Raw genomic sequence first — 27,846 nt, forward strand, 5'->3', positions numbered from 1 at the left:
AAACAAAGGTATCACTTCATTGATGGCAGTTCAGAGAAGATTCATTGGGGAAATCCCTGGTGTGGGCAGATTGTCTTATGAGCAACTGCTAAATGGATTGGGACTGTACTCACTGGAATTTAGAAGAATGAGGGGTAACCTCATTAAAAGATATGGGATTCTTAAGGAGCGTAATAGGGTCAATGTTGAGAGGGTGTTACCACTCTTGGAAGAATCTAGGACCAGATGGCACCATCTCAGAATACAAGTTTAAGAGTGAGATGGGGAGGAATTTCTTCTCTGAGAGTTGAGTCTTTGCACCACCTTGCCGCAGAGTCCTTGTGTATATTTAAGGCTGGTTTTGATCCTTGATTCTTAATCAAGGGTTACAGGGAAAACGCAAAGTGAACATGAGGAATGTCAGATCAGCCATGATTCTATTGAATGGCGGAGCAGACTCAAGGGGCCAAACGGCTCCTCCTGCTCCTATTTCTTATGGTCTCATGGACAGTCGTGGTGAGGTGTAACCACTTTCATATAGATTCAATAAAATTTATGTTTTTCTTGAACTGTAAAATAATGTCTTTTATTAATCATTGTGAATGAGTATTATTTTATTTTATTGTAGGAATGCTGGTGGTTATTGTGTTGTTGCTGATTGCCATTGTTGTCGTTGGTGTCTGGCCAACAAGCTAATGAAAGAATACTGGCATCAAACTGACTGGTGAATATGGATTGGATGCTGAAACTGAAAACTGAGCAACTTGTTCTTCATGAAATCCTGGGATAACATTTGGGATAAGAATCCCTAAACAAGCAATAGAATGTTTAAATGTGTTTATGATATTATTGTCTTGCTCTTTGAGGTTCATGAAAAAATGGATTGATCAAGATCAAAAGAAAACTCACAGTAGAATTCCCTTCCTGATTTAATTTCTGACTTGAATTCAGAGATGCGGGTTGAACTCTTGAGTCACTAGGATAATGCAGCAGCTAAGGCCTGTAATTAATATACAGTTTTGAGCATTTGCCTCTCAAAAGTTCTTCAGTCTGCATGTACATATATTTTTTTCTTTACAAAGATTGAGGGATTCTCCAAAGTTAAGTAGTTTTTTTTCTTTGTTTCCCTTATTGAAACAGAATCATTGTATACAAGTTGAATGCCGATAAATGTTTAAATTAAATATATTTTAGACTTGTTCTAAATAACTAACCAATGGCATGCTTAAAGCTATTCTAACTTGTTTTATTAATTTGTTTTTCCCTTCATTTTGCTCTGTTTCTGATTATAATTTTACTCTTGTGTAAAGGAGGTGGACATGATCATTTTAAATCCTCAAGCAATCTTGTTAAATAAGGCAGTTTCTATTGGCTCACGCTATTACTGTGCTTTCCCAGGGAAAAAGCTTTTCTCATTGCGTGTGGGGTCACTGAAGGGGCTCTCAGTAGGGCACAGGGAGTGTGTGCTGTCTCACTGCCTGTAAACAGTGTTGCTGTTCACACGCCTTCATGAAATTGAAACTTAGAACAAATTGTTTTCAGTGGGGAAATTCCAATCTAACAGAACATTAATTACAAATGATTTTCTTATGATTCACTATCTTTATTGTCTTCACTTACATTATGCATTCAGTTTTTATAAGCATTTGTTCAAAGTATTTGCAATATTGGTCTATGAATAAATATTTTTTAACTCTCTTTGCTCAGTGTCTTTTATGTGTAGTTGCTAACTTTCTTTGCTGCAATATGCAAATTCAACATTTGCAGAACACTAATTTAAAGATTTTGGTTAAAATTCTCATTCTCTTCCTGTACATTGTTAAAGGCAAAATTTTATCAGTGTGTGTTTGAAAACACTGAGACAGCTCCATTCTCTATACATAAGTTTTGGGATTATTAGGCTCTGTCTTGGATGCATAATTTTTGAAATAAGGATTTTGGCAAAATTTGACATAACTCTTTTTCTTCAAAGCAATACAGTGTTCAAACGCTTCAAGGCTAAAGCAAAATAAAAACTTTTCCTGGGTCAAGAGGTTTTAGAGTTGCAGCAAGAGTTTAAGGTGGTCTCAGAAATCTGGACCATCTGTTCATCTATTTAACTGCTTTCAAGAAAATGTAACACAGGAGGAGCCAGCCTCTTTGGTTTGATTCAGACTCTCCTTCCAGCACATGTCCTCTGATTTAAACTTTCTAAAACAAAAAGCAAAATTCTTCCTTACAAAATATATAGAGATAATGACATTGAATAATCTATCATTGAATAGATTTTAGATGAGGATATGCAGTCTAATTATATCACTTCACTTATACAAGTTAGCCTCAAGCACAGTAAATCCACATTTTAATTTGTTTTTTTAATTACAAAGTGCATTCATATCTGTACTGTATTTACAGAAATTGCATAAAATCATACACAATTTTTTTTTGAAAATTCTTATTTATCTCCATTCTGTCGTACCTGTCTTAACACCACCACTTAACTGAGGTCATTCATTTACTGTTCTCCATTTGGAACATTTTCAGAAATTTCTTTAGTTGGCAAATGGTTAACTGGTAACGTTGTTGGCTTTTTGAGCATTCAAGAGGTTTATTTTTCTGTACTAGGTGGGAGATGTTGTTCAAACATGTGAGATCTGTTAGGGACTTAACTGAAAATATCTTGTAACCTTTGAATTATTTTTCTGTCTATTATCAGATTGAAACTTTCTTAACAGATAAAAGAAGTTGGAATCCACTGTCTAATGTTTTCAAATCATATAACTACGTTTATTTGGAGTTGGACGTTACATTTTTTAAAATGTTTATCCTTCTAATTTCCTTCCTTCTAAATTACCTTTTCTGGAAGTTAACAATTCATGCTGAAAATCCATGGACAACAGTAGCTACCCTGCAGTGTCTTCTCCAAATAAATCTTGATTATGTGTAAAGCTGATTGTCCAAATTAAAGGAGGAGATTGTTGTGCTCACATTTTGTAGCAACGTAGTAACCATGTTCTGTTTGTGTGGTCACTATCAAAAGCATCCCAGAAAATTCTCTCCCAAAGTGTTCTTGTGCTTTTTCTGTATTATACGAACCTATGACTTTGCCAGTGATCCCTGTTATCTCAACTGTATTATTAATATTCCTGATGAAGGGCTTTTGCCTGAAACGTCGATTTCGCTGCACTTTGGATGCTGCCTGAACTGCTGTGCTCTTCCAGCACCACAGATCCAGAATGTATTATTAATTTGTGAACTCAAGACATGGTCGGTGGGCTAGTTCATTGTAGAAGAACTGGGAAATGGTGAGGACTACCATTTTCTTGGCTGAGTATAGTTGTCAGCTCAGACCTGGAGTTGATATTAGAATCTGTTAATCCATCAGGTGGTAGCAGCTTTGTTACAGCACAGCCAATTAACTTACCCCCATCATCCTTTAATCTAAATATATCATATCCTACTCATCCTATCATTGATAAATAGCAAGATTAGATATCTAGTTTTAAAAGCAGTGACCATAGGGCAAAGCTCTTTGTATCTCTCCACTAAATCGATTGTGTCTATTCTAAGCAAATAAGTTACTTCTGGTTAATGTTTTTAATAGCCTTAAAGGGTAATAATGTTTTATTTTTGACCTTGGTAATATTGTTGTAAATGCAGTGCTCGAGTTTCATCTAAATTTTATGGGAAAAAAGCATTTCTCAAAGCTTTGCAAGTACTGTCCTTTATGAAGAGTAATACTTCATAAAATGGATGTATTGTACAACAACAGAACAACATTGGGTTCAGATAGTATTCACGAATTGCTCAACCTGCACCCTTTTGTCTTCGATGTCGTCTGAACCTTTTCAAGTTTCACTGCTGTTTAATGCTGTCTGTAGTATCATTTGTCCTACGAACATAGGTGCAGAGAGGATTTTCACCTTTAAAAAGATCTGGATTTTGTAGAATGTGCTCTTGCTCAGAGGATTCCATTAGTTTCATTTTTTTCAGTGCCATTTGCATCTTTTGTCCAAAATTCACATTGAGAATAATCCACACCAAATACTATGTGGTATTGTTTACAGGACTTTATTCAACTGAATTCTGAATTTAATTCTATCACGTGTGGGTGTTCAGCAGTTATAGTACATGTTCACATCTGGTTCAATTACAGCCATCTAACAACCAAAAAAATGCACAATTTTTTATGTGTAATTAAATATATTCATATATAATAATGATAATATATTAGTATGCATTGTAGGAAAACATTGCAAACTATGCAATGACCATAACTAAACAACATTTACAGTTCAACTTATTAACAGGTAAAAGCAGAGCCCGACAGGTCTGTGTAACAGGGGAAAGAGTCATAATAAAGTCTAAGTTAGCTGGAGAATGGCTGAACTGATATAAAAGTCTTTATCCAGAACTACATTACATCAATATAAACACACTTCCAATTATGTCAGTCTTATAGTCACATATGCTAACTGAGGTACCTTGACGATGTTTACCCTGTTACAAAACTCATTCACTTCTTCAGTACCTCTTACTTTTAGACTAAGAAATCAATTTTATGCAGCATCTTAAAGTGGTAACGTGTGACTGTTTTAATGTTAGTTTCTTCTACTTTATATTTTTTAGTCTGCTGCTGTGATTGATTACAGAATGAGCTGTGCACACTTGTTAACAGGGTCACAGCAAAGGCAAGGGTCATTTGTGCGACCTGAGTTGGTTGCTTGATGGAGATACTGATCAGCAAGGTTGAGATGTCACCTTGCCCCAATGGAACTGAAACTGGTCACTGGAACAAGCAGTAAATCATTGCCTGTAATCATCTACACAGCTACAAAAATATGTAGGTGTGAAGTTTGCTGTGTAGGTGATGAATCTGAATCAACAGGCCTGTCGGATGTGGGAAGAGAAATTGGGTACATCCTCGAGATGCAGTTTTATCAAAAAAGTTATATTTCCAGTTGAGAGTACTTTCAAAACTATTCAAGGCCTTTTAATAAAGTACTAATTATACAAATAGAAATTTTAATGAATTTGACTATATGTTAACATTTTAGAGGGATACAAGAACCAAGTGTCAGTGATTTTACTTTTTTTTTCTGTTCTTGAGCAGTGATTCTGTGAACCTGTAACAGAATTCATTTGAAAAGAAAATATAGCTTTATTTCAGTAATTTTATACTGAAAAGGTTTTTTTTTCCACTTAAGGCTTACTTTTAACCACTAAGTTGATTTGAGGCTGTTTTGCTGACAGTATTTTTATAGGTCGTGAGTGAATGGATTCACGTTTCATCTGTAAAATAGGTATACATCAAGGCTGGAGAATATATCAGAGGGGCATATGCTTTAGGGAGCAGAATTTTCTATCCTTTACAGTAAAGGGTGCAATCACCAGCCCAGAACTAAGAAAACACCAGCAAACTTAATAAGTGTGAGATGAATGTCAACATGAAGTGAAATCAAACAAGATGTTTCCTTGACACTTTGAATGCTTTTTAAGTATTTTTTTCTGTCTCTGAAAATATTGTAATAAGGAATACAATCTTTACATTGGTTGTCAAAGGTTGCAGGTCTTGGCAAATCTGGTTACAATCTAGCATTTAATATTGTGCCAGATATAAACTGGGAGGGGAAAGAAGATTGCAAATGAAACGTTGTGGCTTAACTACACAAGTAAAAAGTTGACAGCTTAAGTTGGGATCAAACCAGTCTTGGCATGAATCCCAGCAATTGTTCAATATCAATCATCCGTATGAAATGTTGTGCCCCTTTAACAAAACTCGTACTACTATTTGCAGAGAAGAGCAACTATGAAAGGATTTTGGTTGTGAAACAAATATTCATCACTTCAGACAGTGAGCTTTAATGTAAAGTGTAGTCCATCTTTATTTGTATCTTGTTTATTTTTTAATTTGAAATCAGCATTAGGTGCAAACTTGGCAATTCCAAAATCCCAAACTGCTAGATGAGTTCCTTCACAAGTTCCTAATTTTATCCTAACATCGGTTCCTGCTCACAACCAAGCAGCACAGTCTCTGTTTATGCCTTCTTGCACTTGCCTTTCTTCTCCCTCTGTTGGAACTTTCGCAGTCTCCTTGCCCACGTGTCCCTCCATTGTATCACCAAGCTGGTTTTGTTTGCTACAACCCCATTCTGGTCAGGAGAGTCCTCATCATTCCCCAGGAGGAGATACTTCTTCCCTGTTTTTATTTTTGGGCATTTGCAAGCTACATCCTTTGAGCGGACCCAGAGGAATTGATCTCCACGCCGTATCCGTTTCACCCCTTGTTTGTAGACTGATATGATATTCACTGTAAACTTCCACCATTCACCAGCCTTCTCTGCCTTCAAGATGTGGGCTTGAACAGCTGCAATAACAAAGAAAGGAACAAGAATATTTTGGCTGTCTTACACATTAAAAATTGCATCAAATAAATTCTTCACACCTCAGATGCAGCAACAACATTGAGTTTTAACCCCAATTGTTTAGATGACCACTCATCATTGTCGTAGCAACTGTTTCCATAGAATCTGGGGGAAGGACGATAGACTGAGTCTCAGGGCTATGAAATAAACTTGACAATGGAGACTGATTTTGACAGAGGATATAAATGAAACCTTAGAAACCAATTTTCTTCCCGAGAAGAAGAAGTTTAATCTAACATGGTAGTGAATCATTCTTAATCAGCACAGAAAAAAAATGCTGAAACATGGATGGAAAGGGGAGAAAGCTGATCATACTTCAGAATATATGCAGTGCTTATGCTTCAAAGGTTAAGAACGGTTAAACCAGAAGCTAATTAGAAAGCCTAGAACAAGTGATTGTTTATATCTAAGAAAATTTATTGTGTGCTGTTCGTTGTCAAACAGTAGTACATAATGTGCTTACATTCCTTTAACTGCAAAGGAGAACCATAAAGCAGATTGCAACTGCAGTTTGTCATTGTCCATGCTCTCGAATGCCCTGTTCGCTTGGCTTTGTGTTGTCACACATTCTTACTCTTTCTGTCAGTCATTCAGTATTCCAAACTTGCTTTCCTTCCCATTTAAACAATACCAGTTAAGAGTATTCCACTCACATTGAGTTATGGCAAGTGAACCTGAATATTAAACGATAACTTTATATATTGCCATGCATTGTTCGCTATTGCATAATATGTTCACATGTACTTTATGATTAAATAGACTTTGTCAATTCAATTCTGTTGTTAGTCTAACCCATGTGTTGTGGTCCTTTTTTTTCCAACTGCTGAAAATATTTTCTGGTTTAACATCGACCTAGTAAATACTTATATCATGTAGGTAGAGTACTCATGCATGTAAATACTCTGAACTATGTTTATATATGATTCTGCTTGTTCAGCAGTTTTCTGAAGTAGTTACTTAAAATTACAATTACAAATAACCCTGAGTAATTTCTGCAGACTTCAATTTTTTCTGGCTACTTTTAAGTTTTCATCATTTTTGTATCAAATAATCAACAGCAGTATCTTCATCAGAGAGCATTATTAGGATTTTCAGGCGGCAGTGAATTAACAACAATGGACACTATGGCTATTCCAGAATGTTTCAGCATTCTTCTGTTAAGTGTAGCAATTCATTCAAAACTGTTTCTAAAATAATCACTTAAAAATGAGGAATACAGATAGTAAGTTTGTTTGCTTTTAAAAGATGGACTGCATGGGCTGTGTTTTCTGGCTATGACTATTCCACACAAATAGACTTCACATTATTCAATAGGTGTGTATATATCTACATATATGTATATTATATATATAAATTGCACAGCTCATTGTTTTCAGACAAATAGGATACAATCGCCTGGTACATATTTACTTCATTTTTTTAAGCAATATTCAGAAACTTGTAGTGCATTCTGAAAAATCTGCTGTAAGTCTGATTATAGAACAATGTGGCAATAATATTAAGTACTCTTATTTAGTAGTCCAGCCAAAATAACAGTCAAATTTTCCTAATAGCAAAGAGACTTGACTGTGACTCCGCCAACAGCATTTAGGGAGCGGATCAGTGTTTGTTGATACATCTGATGATCTTTTCTCATTTTTAGTCCATTCAAGTTACTGTGGCAATGGTAGATATAATGGAAATTTATAATTAAGATAAATTCTGATAAGAACAGTTTGCCTGTGAACTAATTTGAGAAATTGGTGTTGGGAAATCTCAGTCACTATTAAGAGGAATGGACTGCATGCAGAGGGTTAATGCAGAGAGCTTGAGATCATTCCAATTGCCTTTGTTAATTCACGCCTGAATGTTTCTCTGGTGCTGTAAAAGTCTACCACACACTAGTGTACGTGCCATCTTTCTGAAAGAGCACTTGAGCCATTCCACTGTTTTTAATTATGATATGTGGCATCATGAAAACAGAACTGCTTCTGACTGATTCAATTGTGCCTCAGTGTTTGACTCATTGTTGTGGAAAGCAGTAAGGAAGCAGCTCCTCAAACAATTGGCCTTTCTCTCCTGAAAAGAAAAGGAAATCTGCCTAATGCAGGCAGCAACACAGGAGTGAAGGAAGCTGGGAAAGTGCATTTGGCAGAACTAACTGGAAGGTAACATGAATTGAAACAGCAGAATCAATATCATTTTATTCAAATCTGTTCGCAAAGTCCATCTATCTGGAAGTATTAATTATTAGAATGGCTGACAACTGTATTCTGTTATGAGAATAACAATGTTTCTTATGGAAAAAAAGGTTTTAGAATCTCTTGCAACAACTATGATGTGAAAACAAGGCTGGTTGTTTGACCTAAGTTGTTCTTTAGCACATTGGTGGAAAACGATCCTCTAATGAGAAAGCCATCCCTAAGTCGAGCTGTACACAACGTGATTAGAAGTTGATAGTTCACTCCTTCACCACTCTCTCAGTCTTAGTACTAATATTGTGGATAGCTATGATCATCTGGTGGTGAATTTCTATGGGGAATATTTGATACAAGAAACAGATAAATCTCACTCTGTGATATATGTTAACACAATATGAATTATCTGCATTTATATTAGATTCTGGATGAGAAATATAAAAGTTATTGGTAGTGAAGAATTCGATATAAGCATGGTCCAGTTTAATACATTGCCAATGGTAATTTCTAATACATGTGAAAATTGCTAGAACGTGTGGACATTTTAAAAGTGCAATATTGCTACTGTTCTAATCTGGAATAGTTATTTCCACATCATGCAGAGGTACACAGCAAGAGATGTGCGGAAAGTACCAAGAATAATAAAGGATGAAATAAGTGAACAATGTTGAAGGAAATGGTCAATTACACATTCACAAACTTAGGGCAGAATTTTCCCCCTCCCTGTAGGTGCTGAGAAGGGCAAATAATAGATGAGCTGGTCCTGGAGACACCACATATGTTTTGAGCAAGATGATCCAAAAGGGACTTTACTGACTTGCCATCAGTTAAAGTTCTTAAGTGACCAATTTTGCAGCTAGAACTCAAGTGTGGCCTGCTTGTTGGATCGGGGTAATCAGAGGTATGGATGACAGGCAAAGGGTGGTCTTTGAAAGCCACCCATTGAGTCTTGCCTCTGACCCACTAACACTCCCTCTTCCTGATGCCTACCCATGCCAAGAAGATCAAGATTATTTGCCTTCGTTGATACTGCACCCACCACAGAGTAGGCCTCAACTGTCAGTCTCTCAGGCCCAGAAGCTCTGATTGACTAACTGCTTGTGGCAACTTGGTTGCCAGTGCTGGGGCCTTTGATAGGCTGAAAAAAAAATCACCTGAGCTGGCCTGTCAGCTCTGAATGAGTGGGTGGGGGTTAGGAGGTTGTGTTAATTAATCATTTGGCTAATATGCTCGCCCTTACAATTTCTTGAAAAAGAGGAAAACAGTACCTCTTTTAAATTATTCCAACACAAGCACTAAGAAAGATACATTAAATAAAATACTTCCTGGACTATGATCTGTAAATTTTAATTTTTTTTACACAGGACTATGTTACAGCTAGTGCTTCTGTACAAATGCTTAACATGCTTATACTTATTATTATGCGGAATTTACAGGTCAGAAACAGACCATCAACTGTTTATGCTCCATATAAGCTACGCCCACTGCATTTCATCTCACCCTATCACCAAGTCTTTTATTCCTTCCTGTTATATACACTTAACAAATTTCCCCTTAAATGAATCCATGCCAAAGTTGATATTAAGTCCCTCTCAACTACTTTATGGATATGTTAACCTGTTAACTGAGAGTAATTTCTCATTTACAGTTACATTCTATTTGTTTTGTTTTGTTTTCATAGCTCCCTTATGTTTTTAAAGATGTTACTGTTGTGAAAACTGAGCTACAAAAGTACTGTTCTCGTACAGTCCTGATGAAGGGCTTTTGCCCAAAACGTCGATTTCGCTGCACTTTGGATGCTGCCTGAATTGCTGTGCTCTTCCAGCACCACTAATCCAGAATCTGGTTTCCAGCATCTGCAATCATTATTTTTACCCTGTTCTAGTACAGTTACAACCTGACAATGAGAAAGATTGCCCAGGTGTGTCCTGCACACAAAAAGCATGATAAATCCAGCCCAGCCAATTATTATTCCATCAATCAATCTCAATCATCGGTAAAGTGATGGACGGTGTCATTAACTGTACTATCAAGCAGCTTCAACTCAGCAATAACCTGCTCCGTGAAGCCCAGTTTTGATTCCATCAGGGCCACTCAGCTCCTGACCTCATTACAGCCTTTTCCAGATGTGAGGTGATAGTGACAGCACTTGTCATTAAGACAGAGCATGAGTATGGTGTCAAAGAGCTCCAGTAAAACCAAATTAATTGATTTTGAGCAAACCCCCACCTTTTGTAGTCATAACTGACACATAGGAATATTTGCAAGTTTTGAGAAGATTTGTAACTCAGGTTGAGGTTCTGGATGTAGGTTTGCTCGCTGAGCTGGGAGATTGATTTCCAGACGTTTTGTCACCCTACTAGGTAACATCTTCAGTGGGCCTCAGGCAAAGCAGTGTACATGATTCCTGCTTTCTATTTATATGTTTGGGTTTCTTTGGGTTGGTGATGTTATTTCCTGTGGTGATGTCAATTCCTGTTCTTTTTCTCAGAGGGTGGTAGATGGGTCTAACTCGATGTGTTTGTTGATAGGGTTCAGGTTGGAATGCCATGCTTCTAGAAATTCTCGTGCGTGTCTCTGTTTGGCTTGTCCTAAGATGGAAGTGTTGGCCTCATCGAAGTGGTGTCCTTCTTTATCTGTGTGTAATGATACTAGTGAGAGAGGGACATGTCGTTCATGTATACTGGTGGCTAGTTTTCTACCTGTTTGTCCAGTGTAGTGTTTGTTACAGTCCTTGCACGGTATTTTGAAAATGACATTAGTTTTGCTTGTTGTCTGTATAGAGTCTTTCAAGTTAGCTGCTGTTTTAGTGTTTTGGTGGGTTTGTGGACTACCATGATGCCAAGGGGTCTGAGTAGTTTGGCAGTCATTTCCAAGATGTCTTTGATGTAGGGGTGAGTGGCTAGGGTTTCTGGATGTGTTTTGACTGCTTGTTTGGGTTTGTTGCTGAAAAAATCGGCAGATTGTGTTCATTGGGTACCCATTCTCTTTGAATACGCTGTATAAGTGATTTTCCTCTGCTCTGCGTAGTTCCTCTGTGCTGCAGTGTGTGTTGGCTAATTGAAATAATGTTCTGATGCAGCTTCATGAATGTTGGGTTGATTGCTTCTGTAGTTCAATATTTGGTTCGTGTGTGTTGTTTTCCTGTAGATGCTGGTTTGAAGTTGCTCATTGGCTGTTTGCTTTACTGTGACATCTAGGAATGACAGTTTGTTGTTGTTTTCCTCCTCTTTAGTGAATTTTTTGCCAATACAGGTATTATTGATGGTCTTGAAGGTTTCCCCTAATTTGTGTTGTTTAGTGATAACAATGGTGTCCTCCACGTGGCGGACTCAAAGTTTGGGTTGGATGGTTGGCAGAGCTCTTTGTTTGAGTCTCTACGTTACTGCCTCTGCTATGAACCATGATATTGGAGATCCCATGGGTAGTCCTTTGGTTTGTCTGTAGGTTTTGTTGTTGAAGGTGAAGTATGTGGTAAGGCATAGGTCCAGTAGTTTGACAATACTGTCCTTGCTGATGAAGTTAGTGGTGTTTGGTGAATGTGTCTTTGGGTCTTTTAATAGTTTAGTCTGTGTTTCCTTGGCCAGGTTAACGTTACATCAAAGGAAACCATTATTTCATCCTCTTCCATTTTAGTGTCTTTGATGGTCTTCACGGATTCTTAGGTGGAATGGATGGAATGGCATGAGTCTTCTACTAAGTATTTTAGTCTTTGATGGAGCTCCTTGTTGGATTCAATACACCATGTGTCTACTGATTACCCAAAATTCACAAACCAGGAGCCCCCCTCAGACCCATAGTCTTGCTATCGGGAACATCAACTTACAGATTAGCCAAGGAACTACACAAAGATTAAAATACTTAGTAGAAGACTCATGCCATTCCATCCATTCCACTCAAGAATTCCTGAAGACCATCAAAGACACTAAGATGGAAGAGGATGAAATAATGGTCTCCTTTGATGTAACATTAACCTGGCCAAGGAAACACAGACTAAACTATTAGAAGACCCAAAGACACATACACCAAACACCACTAACTTCATCAGCATGGACTATATCGTCAAGCTAGTGGACCTATGCCTTACCACACGCTTCACCTTCAACAACAAAGCTTACAGACAAACCAACAGATCACCCATGCGATCTCTGATATCAGGGTTCTTAGCAGAGGCAGTAATGCAGAGACTCAAAGAGCTCTGCCAACCATCCAACCCAAAGTTTGGGTCCGCTACATGGATGACACCTTTGTCATCACTAAATGACTCAAATTAGAGGAAACCTTCAAGACCAATAATACCCTTATTGGCATAAAATTCACTAAAGAGGAGGAAAACAACAACAAACTGTCATTCCTCAATGTCACAGTAAAGCAAACATCCATTGGGCAACTTCAAACCAGCGTCTACTGGAAAACAACGCATACGGACCAAATATTGAACTACAGAAGCAATCATCCCAACATCCACAAACGAAGCTGCATCAGAACATTATTTCAGTGAGCCAACACACACTGCAGCACAGAGGAACTACGCAGAGCAGAGGAAAATCACATATACCGTGTATTCGAAAAGAATGGATACCCAATGAACACAGTCCGCTGATTTCTCAGCAATAAATTGAAACAAGCTGACAGAACACACCCAGAAACCCTAGCCAATCTCCCCTACATCAAAGACAACTTGGAAATGACTGCCAGACTACTCAAATCCCTTGGCATCATGGTAGCCCACAAACCCACCAACACACTAAAACAGCAGCTAATGAACTTGAAATATCCTATACAGACAACAAGCAAAACTAATGTCATTTTCAAAATACCATGCAAGAACTGTGAAAAACAGGCAAAAAACTAGCCACCAGGATATATGAACACTAACTAGCCACAAAACGACATGACCCTCTCTCACTAGTATCAGTACGTACAGATAACCACATAATTACATACGAAGGACACCACTTCGAGGCCAACACTTCTATCATAGGACAAGTCAAATAGAGACATGCACGAGAATTCATAGAAACATGGCATTCCAACCGGAACTCTATCACAAACACATCAAGTTAGACCCCATCTACCACCCCCTGAGAAAAAGAACAGGAAATGACGTCGCCATGGGAAATGATATCACCAACCCAAAGAAAACCAAATATATAAATAGAAAGTAGGAATCATGTACACTGCTACACCTGAGGCCCACTGAAGATGTTACCTAGTAGGGTGACGAAACATCTAGAAATGAACCTTTCAGCTCAGCGAGCAAGCCTACATCCACAGAGGAATATGGTTGTTGAAGATCAGTCACCTCAGCTCCTGGACATCTCTGCAGCGTTCCTCTTGTAATATCCCAGGCCTAATTATCTTCGGCTACTTCATCAATGACCTTTCCTCCATCGTAAGATTAGAAGTGATGAGTGCAATCATTGGTGAACAATGTTGTGCACCTTTCGTGACCCCTCAGGTACATGGATGACTCCTCAGCCATGTTTAAATGCAGTAAGGTTTGAACAATATCCAGGCTTAGGCTGTCAAGTGGCAAGTAATATTTCCACCCCATAAATGGCAGGCTATGACCACCTCCAATAAGAGGCAATCCCTTTTTATTCAACAGTGTTACCATTGCTGAAACCCCCACTGTCAACATCCTTGGGGTTACCATTGACAAGAAACTCAACTGGAATTGTAACATATTCACCTTGGCTACAAGAGTAGGTCAGAGATGAGGAATACTGTAGCGAGTAACTCATCTCCTAACTTAGCAAAGTCTGTCCACTAATTACAAGGCACAAGTCAGGAGTGTGATAGAATACTCTCCACTTCCCTGGATGGATACAGATCCAACAACACTCAAAAAGCTCAACACCATCCAGAACAAAGCAGCCCACTTGATTACCATTACATTCAATAGCATCCATTCTCTCCAACACCGATGATCAGTAGCAGCAATGTATACTATCTACAAGATTTATTACAGAAGTTCATCAAGGATCCTTTGATAGCACTTTCCAAACCCATGACCACTCTCATCTCGAAGAACAAGGGTAGCAGATGTGCAGGAACACTTTCAAGTTCCTCTCCAAGACACTCACCAACCTGACTTGGAAACATATTGCCATTCCTTCACTATTGCTGGGTCAAAATCATGAAATTTCTTCCCTTAGGACATCGGGGGTCAACCTACAACATGTGGACTGCAGTAGTTCAAGAAGGCAACTAACCAACACCTTGTCAAGAGCAATGAGGCATGAGCAATAAATTCTGTGGCCAGCAATGCAAAATTATGTGAATGAGTGAAAAAATAACTCTAAATGTAGTGCATTTCATTGTTATACTGACAAGTTGCAAGAAGATGCTTCAAAGTCAGAATCTTGAGAAAAAGGTTCTGAAACTGCAAAGTTGGATTAATCAACATAATCCAGCTAAAATTGGAAGTTAATTCAATCATTGCTACTTGTAATTAATTTCTGATGAGTGAATGTAAACCGTGAAGACTGAGGAACAATTTCACTTGACAACGCTCTCAACAAAATAAAGCTTGTGGCAAAGGAACCTTTGACAGAAATGCAAAGTGTGTGAGTTATATAAGTAATTAAAACCATTAAAACACTTAATTTGGAGAGAAACAGTATACTTAACACTAGATTGCTGAACTAAAGAGTCACAGATTTGAACTGCAGCCTTAATTGGGATCCTACATCATTACAGTACCTGGTTCTTGGGAATGAGGTTGGCTAAAATAAATCTCTTGTTAGTGGGGGAATATTTAGGGGATAGTATTTATTCTATCTTAAGGTATAGGTTGGATTTGGAAAAGTGCATGTAACAATTATAAAAGTAATTAACTAGAGGAAAGCCACATTCAGTTGGGTAAAAATAGTTCCCTGCCAGATAAATTAGAATCAAAAATTAGCAGAAAAAATTAATCAGTTTGTAAAGAACAGAGAACTTGGCTATAGTCAAGGTAGGAGAAAGTGAGGACTGCAGATGCTGGAGATCAGAGCTGAAAATGTGTTGCTGGAAAAGCGCAGCAGGTCAGGCAGCATCCAAGGAGCAGGAGAATCAACGTTTCGGGCATGAGCCCTTCTTCAGGAATGAGGAAAGTGTGCCAAGCAGGCTAAGATAAAAGGTAGGGAGGAGGGACTTGGGGGAGGGGCGTTGGAAATGCGAAAAGTGGAAGGAGGTTAAGGTAAGGGTGATAGGCCAGAGTGGGGGGTGGGGGCGGAGAGGTCAGAAAGAAGATTGCAGGTTAGGAAGGTGGTGCTTAGTTCTAGGGTTGGGACTGAGACAAGGTGGAGGGAGGGGAAATGAGGAAACTGGAGAAACCTGAGTTCATCACTTGTGGTTTGAGGGTTCCTAGGCGGAAGATGAGGCGCTCTTCCTCCAGCCGCCATGTTGCATGTCCTTGGTGGAGTGGGAGGGCCGTCTACTTGCGGAATGTTTCAGAGAACACCTCTGGGACACCCGGAACAACCAACCCAACCACCCTGTGGCTCAACACTACAATTCCCCCTCCCACTCCACCAAGGACATGCAGGTCCTTGGACTCCTCCAACGCCAGACCACAGCAACACGATGGCTGGAGGAAGAGCGCATCATCTTCCGCCTAGGAACCCTCAAACCACAAGGGATGAACTCAGATTTCTCCAGTTTTCTCATTTCCCCTCCCCCCCCCCACCTTGTCTCAGTCCCAACCCTCGAACTCAGCAACACTTTCCTAACCTGCAATCTTTTTCCTGACCTCTCCGCCCCCACCCCCACGCCGGCCTATCACCCTCACCTTAACCTCCTTCCACCTATCGCATTTCCAATGCCCCTCCTCCAAGTCCCTCCTCCCTACCTTTTATCTTAGCCTGCTTGGCACACTTTCCTCATTCCTGAAGAAGGGCTCATGCCTGAAACGTCGATTCTCCTGCTCCTTGGATGCTGCGCTTTTCCAGCAACACATTTTCAGCTACAGTCAAGGTACTGTACTTTTCCCTTCATGCAAGTGTTAATAAATCCAGAGCTCCGTGGATGACAAAGGAGATATAGAATTCAGATGAAAAGCAAAAGAATGTTCATATCAGGTGGATAGTATGATTGACATCCAAGTCAAACATTACTTCATTTTTCAACTTGTCAATGAATGTGTTAAGAGAGGGTATGAGAAGCGACTGGCAGCTAACATAAAAAGAAATGCAAAATTCTTCTGTCAGCACATTAACAGTAAACAAGTAGCAAAAGGGGTAGCATAGAGGTAGGGGGCAATTCTAAAGTACCAAATTATTAGTTTGCATCTGTCCTTACCAAGGAAGATGATTAGATTCCCTACAGCTTGGAAACAGGCCCTTTGACCTAACAAGTCCACACCGACCCTTTGAAGAATAACCCACCCAAACTCATTTCCCCACATTTACCCCTTACTATTGCACCCAACACTATGGGCAACTTAGCATGGCCACTTCACTTAACCTGCACATCTTTGGACTGTGGAAGGAAACCAGAGTAGCTGGAGGAAACCCACGCAGACATTGGGAGAATGTGCAAACGCCACACAGAAATTTGCCCGAGGCCGGAATCGAACCAGGGTCCCTGGCACTGTGAGGTATACTGATAGTGCACTGATAAAGAAAAGGGAATTCAAACACTTGAAGGGTATAAAGTCGATAAGGAGACAGTATTTGATAGACTGCCTGTACTTACAATTGATAAGACATCAGGGTAAGATGAGATATGCTCCAAGGTCATCATGGAAAGTGAGTGTAGAAATTGTGGAAGTGCTGGTCATGATTTTCCAGTTTTCCTTAGACTCTGGGATGGTGACAGGAAACTGGAGAATTGTAAACATTACAGCCTTGTAAAGATAAACCCAGAAATTACAGGCTAGTCAATTTAACCTTACTACAGGGGATGCTTTTAGAAATGATAATCTAATCCAGGACAAAACTAATAGTCACTTGGCAAATGTGCTGTAATTAATGTTGTTTTTTTGCTAAGGTATTAGAATTGATGAGGAATAATGTTGTTGACGTAGTGATTTTCCAAAAGGCATTTTGGTAGGCAGAATGTGGAGAAACTGTACAAAATGGATTATCCAACTTTGAAGGGGCTATAGGGTGGAGGAACATGGATGTATATGTGCATAAATCATTGAAAGTGGTAAGGCAAGCTGAGAGAGCAGTTCACAGAATCAGAATTGCTTCTGTGCGGAAGAAGGCCATTCACCCCTTTCTAACTAATTCTGTACAGTGTTTGTGTTCAACTAGTCAGCTAATGCTCTCTCGTAATACCTCAACTGCACAACTTCCACCACACTTTCACACAGAGTATTACAGACCCTAACTACTCACTCAGTGGAAAAGGTTTTTTTCTCCCATCGCATTTATTTTTATGTAAATTAATTTAAATTTGTGCCCTCTTATTCTCAAACATTTTACAACTGGGAATGTTTTCTCCCTTTCCTTTCTATCCAGACACCTCATGAGTTTGAAAACTTGTATCATATTTCCTCTCTCTTTGGTCTTGTACGATGTGCCCTACAAATAAAACCTGCATATTATGTGCTTTATCAATGGTTCTTTCTGCTTGTCCTACACATATACACCAACTCTCTCTACTCTCAGTCATAGGGTCATATAGCGTGGAAACAGAACCTTTGGTCCAACCAATCCAGTTACAGGGATAGAGTGGGGGGTGGGTCTGGGTGGGATGCCAATCCAAATTGCCTGCTTCCACACTGCAGGGTTTCTATGATACTGATCTAACTGTCTTTTAGACATTGTAACAGTACCCACATCCACCACTTTCCCTAGAAGTTCATTTCACACATAAACCACCCTCTTTGTGACAAAAAATGCCCCCCTTTCTTTTTTAAACTTCCTCCTCTCAGTTTAAAAGTATGCTGCTAGTCTGGAAGTTCCCCACCCTTGGAAAGAACACCTGCTATTCACCTTATCTATACCCATCATTATTTTATAAACCTCTATAAGGTCACTTCTCAACCTCCTACATTCCAATAAAAAAAGTCCCAGCCTCTCCTCAAATCTTCCATTCACAGCAACATCCTGGTAAATCTCTTCTGAACTCTCTCCAGCTTAGTAATATCCTTCCTAAAACAGGGAGACCAGAACTGGACACCGTATTCCAAAAGAGGCCTCACCAACGTCCTGTACAACCTCAACATTATGTCCCAACTCGGATGCCCCTACACACCCTTTCCAGTAGTACTTTTCATTTGTACGTATGCACTTTCTACCAAAATATTCATAACCCCTCTCCATTACTTCATTAAAGAACTCAATCAAGTCAAACACAATTTGCCTTTAACAAATCAATACTATCATCTATCATCCCATATTTTTCCAAATTCTAATAATTTTTGGCCTTAACGATGGTCTCCCAAAGTTCCTTATCATTGATGCCAGGCTTATTGACCTGGGCCAGGTGTTTCCTTCTCGACTTTACTAAATTGGGATCCAAAGCTGGCAATCCTCCAATTCTTTAGAAGACCCTCCCTGCCCCCAGGATCACTGGAACATTTTACTGATCAATTTCCATCCTGACTTCTATCAGTAGCCTACAATGAATTCCATTTGGGACAAGTGATTTTTCTGCTTTGAGGACCACCAACCTTTTACATAAATCTTCTATTTTTATCCTATCCAATATTGCTACTGTCTCCTGCTTAACTGCTGCTTTGATAACATCCTCTTCTCTAGTAAAGACAGATGTAAATTATTCATTTGTTAACTCAAATATGCCCTTAGCCTCAACAAGAAATTCCATTTGGATCTCTAATTGACTCCATTCCTTTCACTAAATTTTTTTTGTGTTTATAAAATACTTTTGGTCCCCTTTTATTTATACTTGTCTTCTGTCTGTATTACAAACCTTATAATTGTTAATAGCCTTTCTTTTCTATTTCACATAATTCTCCATAGCTTTTGTCATCGAAGGAATTCTGGTTTTGAATGTCCTTCCTTTCCTCCTCACAGTAATGATTTTACTCTGTACACAAAACATCCCCTCTTTAGGCATCTCTTTGTTCAGTTGCTGTTTTGTTTATCAATGTTTGATTCCAATTCACCTGGCCCTGATTCTTTTTCAACTCTTGCAAGTTTGTTTTCCTTTGGCTTGGTATTTTTATGCATGCTTTTGGCATGGTAGGAATTCAGCCTCAGAAGTCCGGTGAGCTCAAAGCTGAGATCACCTTTCATCATTTGATGGCGGAAGAAGCTGATTTTGGAAAGGCAACATCTGCCACAAATATCCCACATATCCCTTGCTGGTGATGTACAATGCTTGCTACTGGAGCCTTCCAAAGCTAATGTTTGCTTTGGAGCTTCTCAAACCATATGACATTGTAGTGATGAACTCCTGACCACAGTTGGCATCACTGTTTGCATCAATTATCAGCTAGAGTTTCCCACTCAGTATGCTTGGTATTAGGTCTTTCATGTCACTTTGAATAACATCCTTGAATTGGATTTTCCATTCAGTGCACATTTTCAACAGTGAAGCCTTCTTTGCTTGTTTACTGCTAGCCTGCTATATATGATTACCATGGAAATGACTGTTTCATTGATGACTTTGCTTTTCTATGTGATGCTGAGGATGTGTCTTCGATACTGGAGATGTTTATCCTTTCTATAATTATTTGAAAGTTGATGATATAATGATGACTGTTCACCAAATGCTCTACCTTTGAAACATACTCCACTTGTCTAACTTTTTTGCCCAAAATAAGCCTCAATGCAGCTTTCTTCCACACATTTGAAACTCAAAGATCAAGAAAATTGCTTTGTATCTATTTCAGGAATTCCTCCCCTTCCTTGCCCTTTACACTGTTAGTACTATCCCAGTCTAGTCTAGTGAGGTCCCCCATTGAAGAAAGCATTATTGAACAAAACCAGTATTAATCACCCTACGTTATCTTCCAGTTTTTCCACTGAGGTGACCTTAACCATTGTGTTATTGTCTTTTTTTTAAATGCCTTTGGCTGCCCACACGAGGACTTTAGCTACAAGCTAATATAAACTCAGCACAACATTACAAAGGGGGCTCTCTGAGAACTGAATGCAGCATTATCCATTGGCTTTATACGCAAAACAGTGGAAAGAAATTTGTATTTAAAACCCTCCCCATAATTTTACTTCCTTTGCATCACCTTCAGTTTGGCCATATCGATTACTACCTCAGAAGGTATTAAATGATCTGTTTAACATATCAACTTATCTTCATTTACACCTGAAATTAATTCAAGAATTTTTATTAGCTTTGTTAATTCAATGAAACTGAAGGATTGTGGTAAAAATTTACAATAATATCTTATCATTGTAGAGTCATAGAGATGTACAGCATGGAAACAGACCCTTCGGTCTAACACGGCCATGCCGGCCAGATATCCCAACCCAATCTAGTTCCACCTGCCAGCACCTGGCCCATATCCCTCCAAACCCTTCCTATTCATATACCCATCCAAATGCCTTTTAAATGTTGCAATTGTACCAGCCTCCACCGCTTCCTCTGGCAGCTCATTCCATACACGTACCACTCTCTGTGTGAAAACGTTGCCCCGTAGGTCTCTTTTTTATCTTGCCCCTCTCATCCTTAACCTATGCCCTCTAGTTCTGGACTCCAGAAAAAAGACTTTGTCTATTTACCCTATCCATGCCCCTCATAATATTGTAAACCTCTATAGGGTCACCCTTCAGCCTCCGACACTCCAGGGAAAATAGCCCCAGCCTGTTCAGTCTCTCCCTATAGCTCAAATCCTTCAACCCTGACGACATCCTTGTGAATCTTTTCTGAACCCTTTCAAGTTTCACAACGTCTTTCCGATGGGAAGGAGACCAGAATTGCACACAATATTCCAACAGTGGCCTAATCAATGTCCTGTACAGCTGCAACATGACCTCGCAACTCCTGTACTCAATACTCTGACCAATAAAGGAAAGCATACCAAATGCCATCTTCACTATCCTATCTACCTGAGATGCCACTTTCAAGGAGATATGAAGCTGCACTCCAAGGTGTCTTTGTTCAGCAACACTCCCCAGGACCTTACCATTAAGTGTACAAATCCCAAAATGCAGCACCTCACATTTATCTGAATTAAACTCCATCTGCCACTTCTCAGCCCATTGGCCCATCTAGTCAAGATCCTGTAGTAATCTGAGGTAATCATCTTCGCTGTCCACTACACCTCCAATTTTGGTGTCATCTGCAAACTTACCAACTGTACCTCATATACTCGCATCCAAATCATTTATGTAAATGACAAAAAATAGAGGATCCAGCACCGATCCTTGTGGTACTCCACTGATCAAAGGCCTTTAGTCTGAAAAACAACCCTCCACCACCACCCTCTGATTTCTACCTTTGAGCCAGTTCTGTATCCAAATTCTTCCTGTATTCTGTGAGACCTAACCTTGCTAATCAGTCTCCCATCAGTAAGTCTTAAATTCTCTTTAAACTCCCACATCTGACAAAAAGTACATATCATTCTATTAAAGGCTATTTTTGCTCTTTTACAATCTACAGATCCAGAAAATAATACTGTCTTATTCCTCTACAAACACTGCCCCAGGGTAAATGAATAGGTATGGCTTATATTTTAAGTTTAAACAAGAAACATATCTCCAAAAACATATAATCAAGAAAGAACCCATTCTACTCACTACTGAAGACTCTCTGTAGGCCACACTTAAAACAACGATTAACTTTATCTGATTCTGTGCTATGAACTTCACCCAACAATTCCTCCAAGATCAGTTGTAAAGAGAATTACTTGGATATGGTTGCTGTGATTTTCTTGCACATCCACAACAATAGTCAAATTATATCAGAAAACTGCTTAATAGCCTACAAGTTAATTTATATTGCTGGTAGAAACAACCTGAAGAAATTCCTTCACATCTTTGGGACACATGCACTAAACAACCCCACCGCCCTTTGGCCGAACACTGTAACTCCCCTCCCACTCCGCCAAGGGCATGCAAATCCTGAGCCTCCTTCACAGGCTGGCAAACATTTGAAAGTCAAAAATAGATTATTTCTGACCTTTCATTAGAATTAATAAACTGTCCCATTGCTGAATTTGCAAATTAATCATGTGGTGTATTACTCAGCCAAAGACATCAGGGTTTAATCCCTGATTTACAGTTCTTGAATTTTCTTTGGCCAAGTGAATGGAAATTTGACCAGATTTACTGACGCTGATTACAGAGTAATGATCCCTGCAGGAAAGTACAAGTGCATTTGCATGGATAAACAATAAGATTCAGCTTTTATAGGTGTGAGGTTTGAAAGGTCTGTCAAACTTACTGTCATATCAAAATTAGAAATAGGAGCAGGAGTAAGCCAATGCAGCCTCTTGAGCATGGTGCACCATTCAGGATAATCACATTCATGATTATGGGCAAAGGATACAATAATTAGTACTATATCACAAAGCTCATGAGGAGAGGTGGTACTGACATGATGGGCTGAATGGCCTCCATATGTAAGCAAAATGTGAGAAACAGTATATTAAAAAAAAGAGTTTTAAAGAGGATACAGAAATACAGGAACTTTGGTGTGTATGTGAAGGTGGAAGTGGCTGGATAAGTGGAGAGAGTGTTTACAGAATCGCAGAATTGATGTGTTGAATTGTTGCTTCCTTACTCTTGTATTCATGCCTCTACTAATAAAGTCTCAGGTGTTGTGTGTTTTATTAACTGTTCTCTTCACCTGTCTTTTCACTTTTAATGACTTATGTTCATGTACACCTGTCTTTCTGCTCCTGCACATCCTTTTGAGTAGTATTGCTATGCAGATGTCCAAGTACTGTAAGCACTTTTAACTGGTAATTTGGAAATATGTTTTTAAAAGGCATATTGTCTGATGGGAATGTCGTATTTATCGGCTGTGAAAGGAACTTCAAATGACAACCCTTCAAAGGATGGGAGAGGGTGAAGAGACAAGTGAAAACAAATTGGACTGTGATCTCTTTTGACTCCAAAGATAACAAGAAGCTGACCATGTGTTTGAAGCTCAAGCCATATACTCTAGATTATGTCCCAAACTACAGCCACATTTTGTGCTTTTCCCTTTGTAGAGTACACAAGGCTAAGGGTTAAAAAGCCACTTTCAACTCTGCTGGAGTGGACTCATGGGACTGAACGGATTGTCTTGGAGCCAAACAGCATAGAAACAGACCCTTTATCCAACTCGTCCATGCCGACTAGGTTTTTCCAAAATAAACTAGTCTCATCTGCCTGTGTTTGGCCCATATTCCTCTGAACCTTTCCTATTCGTGTCCTGATGCAAATGTCTTTTAAATGTTGTAACTGTACCTGCATCTACTACTTCCTCTACAGTTCATTTCCCTCTGTGTGAAAAAATTGTCCCTCAGTTCTCTTTTAAATCATTCCTCTCTCACCTTTAAACTATGCCCTCTAGTTTTCAATTCGCCTACCCTATCTTTGCTATTCACATTGTCTATGTCCTCATGATTTTATAAATCTCTATAAGATCACCTCTCAACCTTCTATACACCAGGGAAAAACGTCCCAGCCTATCCAACCTCTCCTTGTAACTCAAACTCTCCAGTCCTGATAACCCCCTGTAAATCTTTTCTGCACACTCTCCAATTTCATAATATCCTTATCATAGCAGGATGACCAGACTGAACACAGTACTTGACAAGTGGCCCCACCAATATCCTGTACAGCCACAACATGACTTCCCAACTCCTACGCTCAATGTTCTGACCAATGAAGGCAAGTGTGCCAAATGCCTTCTTAACACCCTGTCTACCTGTGACACTGTTTCCAAAGGACTATGTACCTGAACCCCTAGGTCCATCTGATTGACAACACTTCCCAGAATGTTGGAATTGAATCAGAGTTGAAAGGAATCAAAACTACAGAACCACAAGCAATCTGCAAAATCAAGGATCATGAAATCGATTAACATCAATGAGGCCAATAACTGTGAATGCAACAGATGCAACGTTCAACTATCAACTAATCACTTCAGAGACTTATCTGTATTTCATTTAAGTTACTATCTTTTGGGATGCCCGTCTTATTTCTAATCTGTGAATCTTTGCATATGTGGGCTGCATTAATATTTCTTCTCATGTGTAATAATTAGTAAACTCGTTCCTTTGTTAGTTCAAGAAAAGCTGGTTCCTTTGTGAAGCATAAGTTTACTAAGGAATCTGCAAGGGAAGGGATCCTTTTCAAATTAATCTTCTTGTAATCAATCAAAATAATGGGCAAACAATAAAGGGGTGACATTTCATACCTTATCACCCAGAAAGTTAACAATTTGAGGTTTGTCATTTGGAACTGTAACAAATTTGGGAACCTCACCCAGAGTCTGGTTGTGGCAGTTCCTTTATATACTATGTCTCTATGTTCTTTCAACCAAAATATACCATCTTACACTTCTTCACTCTGAACATCATTTGACACCTATCTGTCTATTCACCAAGACCATGTGACAAAGGACCAGAAATAGATTGAGTCTGATCTGTCATTCAACAAAGTGATGGCTGATCTGATAATCCTCAACTTCATTTTCTTGCCTTATTCCTGTTACCCTTGATTTCCTTATTAACTACAAACCTATCTATCTCAGTACTTAACAACCCAGACTCTACACATAACTGTAGTAAAGACCTCTACAACTTGTACAGCCATAGAGATGTACAGCACGGAAACAGACCCCTCGGTCCAACTTGTCCATGTTGACCAGATATCCTAACCTAATCTAGTCCCATTTGCCAGCACTTGGCCCAAATCCCTCTAAACTCTGCCTATTCAAATACCCATCCAGATTCCTGTTAAATATTGTCATTGTATCAGTCTCCACCACTTCCTGTAGCAGCTCAATCCATACACGCACCACACTCTACGTGAAAATGTTGCCCCTTAGGTCCCTTTTAAATTGTTCCCCTCACACCCTAAACCTATGCCTTCTAGTTCCGGAATCCCCCAATCCAGGGAGAAAACCTTGTCTATTTACCCTGAGGGCTGTCTGGATTACAGGTGGAGGAACAGCACATTGTTCGAAATAGGTGGACATTGGGAAAGCTTGGGTGTGGAAGTTCTGCTTTTTAAGGATATAATTGGTTGGTAGATTTTGGTGCAGTGCCATACTTGCGAACAAGGTAGAGCTCATGGAATAAAAAGGACAATAGCAACATGGATAAAAGTTGTCTAAACAATTGGGAAGAGAGTAGATTTTGATGGACATTGTTGAGATAGATGAAGGCTTGCAGTAGAGCAGATGAGGTGGAAGAATCAGGAGAATGGAATGGCTTTGCGTAGAATACTCTTTGGAAGATCGTGTGGACTTGTTGAGCCAAAGGGCCTGTTTCCACACTGTAGGGATTGTATGATTTTATGATTCTATGCCCCTCATGACCGTATAAACCTCTATAAGGTCACCCTTCAGCGTCTGACACACCAGGGAAAACAGCCCCAGCCTATTCAGCCTCTCCATATAGCTCAAACCCCCCAATCCTGGCAACATCCTTGTAAATCTTTTCTAAACCCTTCCAAGTTTCACAACATCTTTCTGATACTTCAGGATTCCTGAAGAAGGGCTCATGCCCGAAACGTCGACTCTCCTGCTCCTTGGATGCTGCCTGACCTGCTGCGCTTTTCCAGCAACACATTTTCAGGTCTGATCTCCAGCATTTGCAGTCCTCACTTTCTCCTACAATCCTTAAGAAGAAGAGTCACAATAAAAAACCCTTGGGAAATCTACTGCAAGCCTTCGTCTATCTCAACAATGTCCATCAAATCTACTCTCTTTTTTCCAATTGTTTAGACAACCTTTATCCATGTTGCTATTGTCCTTTTTATTCCATGAGCTCTACCTTGTTCACAAGTATGGCACTGCACCAAAATTTACCAAATAATTATATCCTTAAAAAGCTCTAATATATTTGTGAAGTATTGTTTCCTTTTGAAAAAGAACATCAATTCCATCTGATCAGTCTATAATATTCAAAGTGCATCCTTAGGATTTTCATAATTCTTTTTATTCATTTGGGTGAGGGCATAATGAGCTAGGCCAGCATTTATTCCCCATCCCTAACTGCCTAGAGGGTAGTTAAGGGGCAACCACATTGTTGTGGGTCTGGAGTCACATGTAAGCCAGGAGTCACATGTCGGCCAGACGAGATAAGGAGGGCAGTTTCCTTCCCTTAGGTTCACCGGTCTGTAGATTGCTGTTATTTCTGTCTCTCCTTTCTTGACAGCAATGCAATGTTTACTAACTTACTAACAGTTCTAGAATTGAGAGAATTTTGGAAAATGATAACCAATGCATGCACTACCTTGGCAGATACCTCTTTTAGAGCCCTAGATGTAGGTCATCAGATTATGGGGACTTTTTGGTTTTTATTTCCTTATGTTTCTCCAATACTTTATCTCTGCTAATGTTAGCCTCTTGGTTAACCACTGTCATGTGTTGTAACATCCCAATGACCTTTCCTTTTAGAAAATTTGCGCAGTGGAAAAGTGAATAATTCCCCACTGGAGTATGGTTACAGAAGTACCCTCTGGCACCTTGGCCAAGTATTTATTATTCAAATGAGAGCCTTGAGGATGCTAAGCACGTTGTGTTTTGATCTCAGGAGATTCTTTGCATGAAGTGCATTATAGTTGAATGGGAAAGACTCGCACCTAAATAGCACCGTTCATGACCACAAGATATCGAAAGCACGACACAATCAGTGAATTATTTTGTAAAAGCATAATAACTGTTGTAATACAGGATGCAAAGCAGCTAATTTGTGCACAGCAAGCTGCCACCATCTGCAATATGATAATGTTTGGATTTTTTTGGATAATATGCAAATATTTGTGGTTTTTGATTGAAGGATAGCCACTGGCTACACCAACCCTTCAAAATAGTGGCATCCAATATTTCATATCTAATGAAGGGCTTATGCCCGAAATGTCGATTCTCCTGCTCCTCGAATGCTGCCTGACCTGCTATGCTTTTCCAACACCACACCCTTGACTCTGATCTCCAGCATTTGCAATCCTCACTTTCTCCTAATATTTCATATCTGCCTGAGTTGATAATTTGAGAGCAGCTCCAAAGTGCTGCCTCAGTGTTGCACTAGAATGCCAGACTTGATGGCTGAATATGCTCATATCTCTATTCAACCTGCATACTTCCAGAAAGGGTCATTGGATTGTCTGTAAGAACAAGAACTGTGCAAATCAGAGATGTTGAGGCTAATTGTATTACTGCTGACAGCGCCTCATCTGCTATAACTAACTTAATACAGACATGAGATC

At 39.3% G+C, this 27,846-nt stretch overlaps 2 protein-coding genes across 5 annotated transcripts in view; one reads left to right on the forward strand and one right to left on the reverse strand.

Moving 5' to 3' along the window:
- stx8 (syntaxin 8) overlaps positions 1 to 1,677 on the forward strand; it is a 196,511-nt gene extending 194,834 nt beyond the window's left edge. For all 3 annotated transcript variants that reach the window (XM_060844532.1, XM_060844534.1, XM_060844533.1), the window contains one exon: positions 608 to 1,677. In XM_060844532.1, the coding sequence (XP_060700515.1) occupies positions 608 to 675 (68 nt within the window). In that variant the 3' untranslated portion in view covers positions 676 to 1,677. The remainder of the gene's footprint in view (positions 1 to 607) is intronic.
- A 2,336-nt stretch (positions 1,678 to 4,013) lies between these two features.
- ntn1a (netrin 1a) overlaps positions 4,014 to 27,846 on the reverse strand; it is a 210,166-nt gene continuing 186,333 nt past the window's right edge. For both annotated transcript variants that reach the window (XM_060844177.1, XM_060844176.1), the window contains one exon: positions 4,014 to 6,325. In XM_060844177.1, coding sequence (XP_060700160.1) covers positions 5,997 to 6,325 — 329 coding nt within the window. In that variant the 3' untranslated portion in view covers positions 4,014 to 5,996. The remainder of the gene's footprint in view (positions 6,326 to 27,846) is intronic.

Source organism: Hemiscyllium ocellatum, chromosome 25 (genome assembly GCF_020745735.1).
Source record: "Hemiscyllium ocellatum isolate sHemOce1 chromosome 25, sHemOce1.pat.X.cur, whole genome shotgun sequence".
NCBI lineage: Eukaryota > Metazoa > Chordata > Chondrichthyes > Orectolobiformes > Hemiscylliidae > Hemiscyllium > Hemiscyllium ocellatum.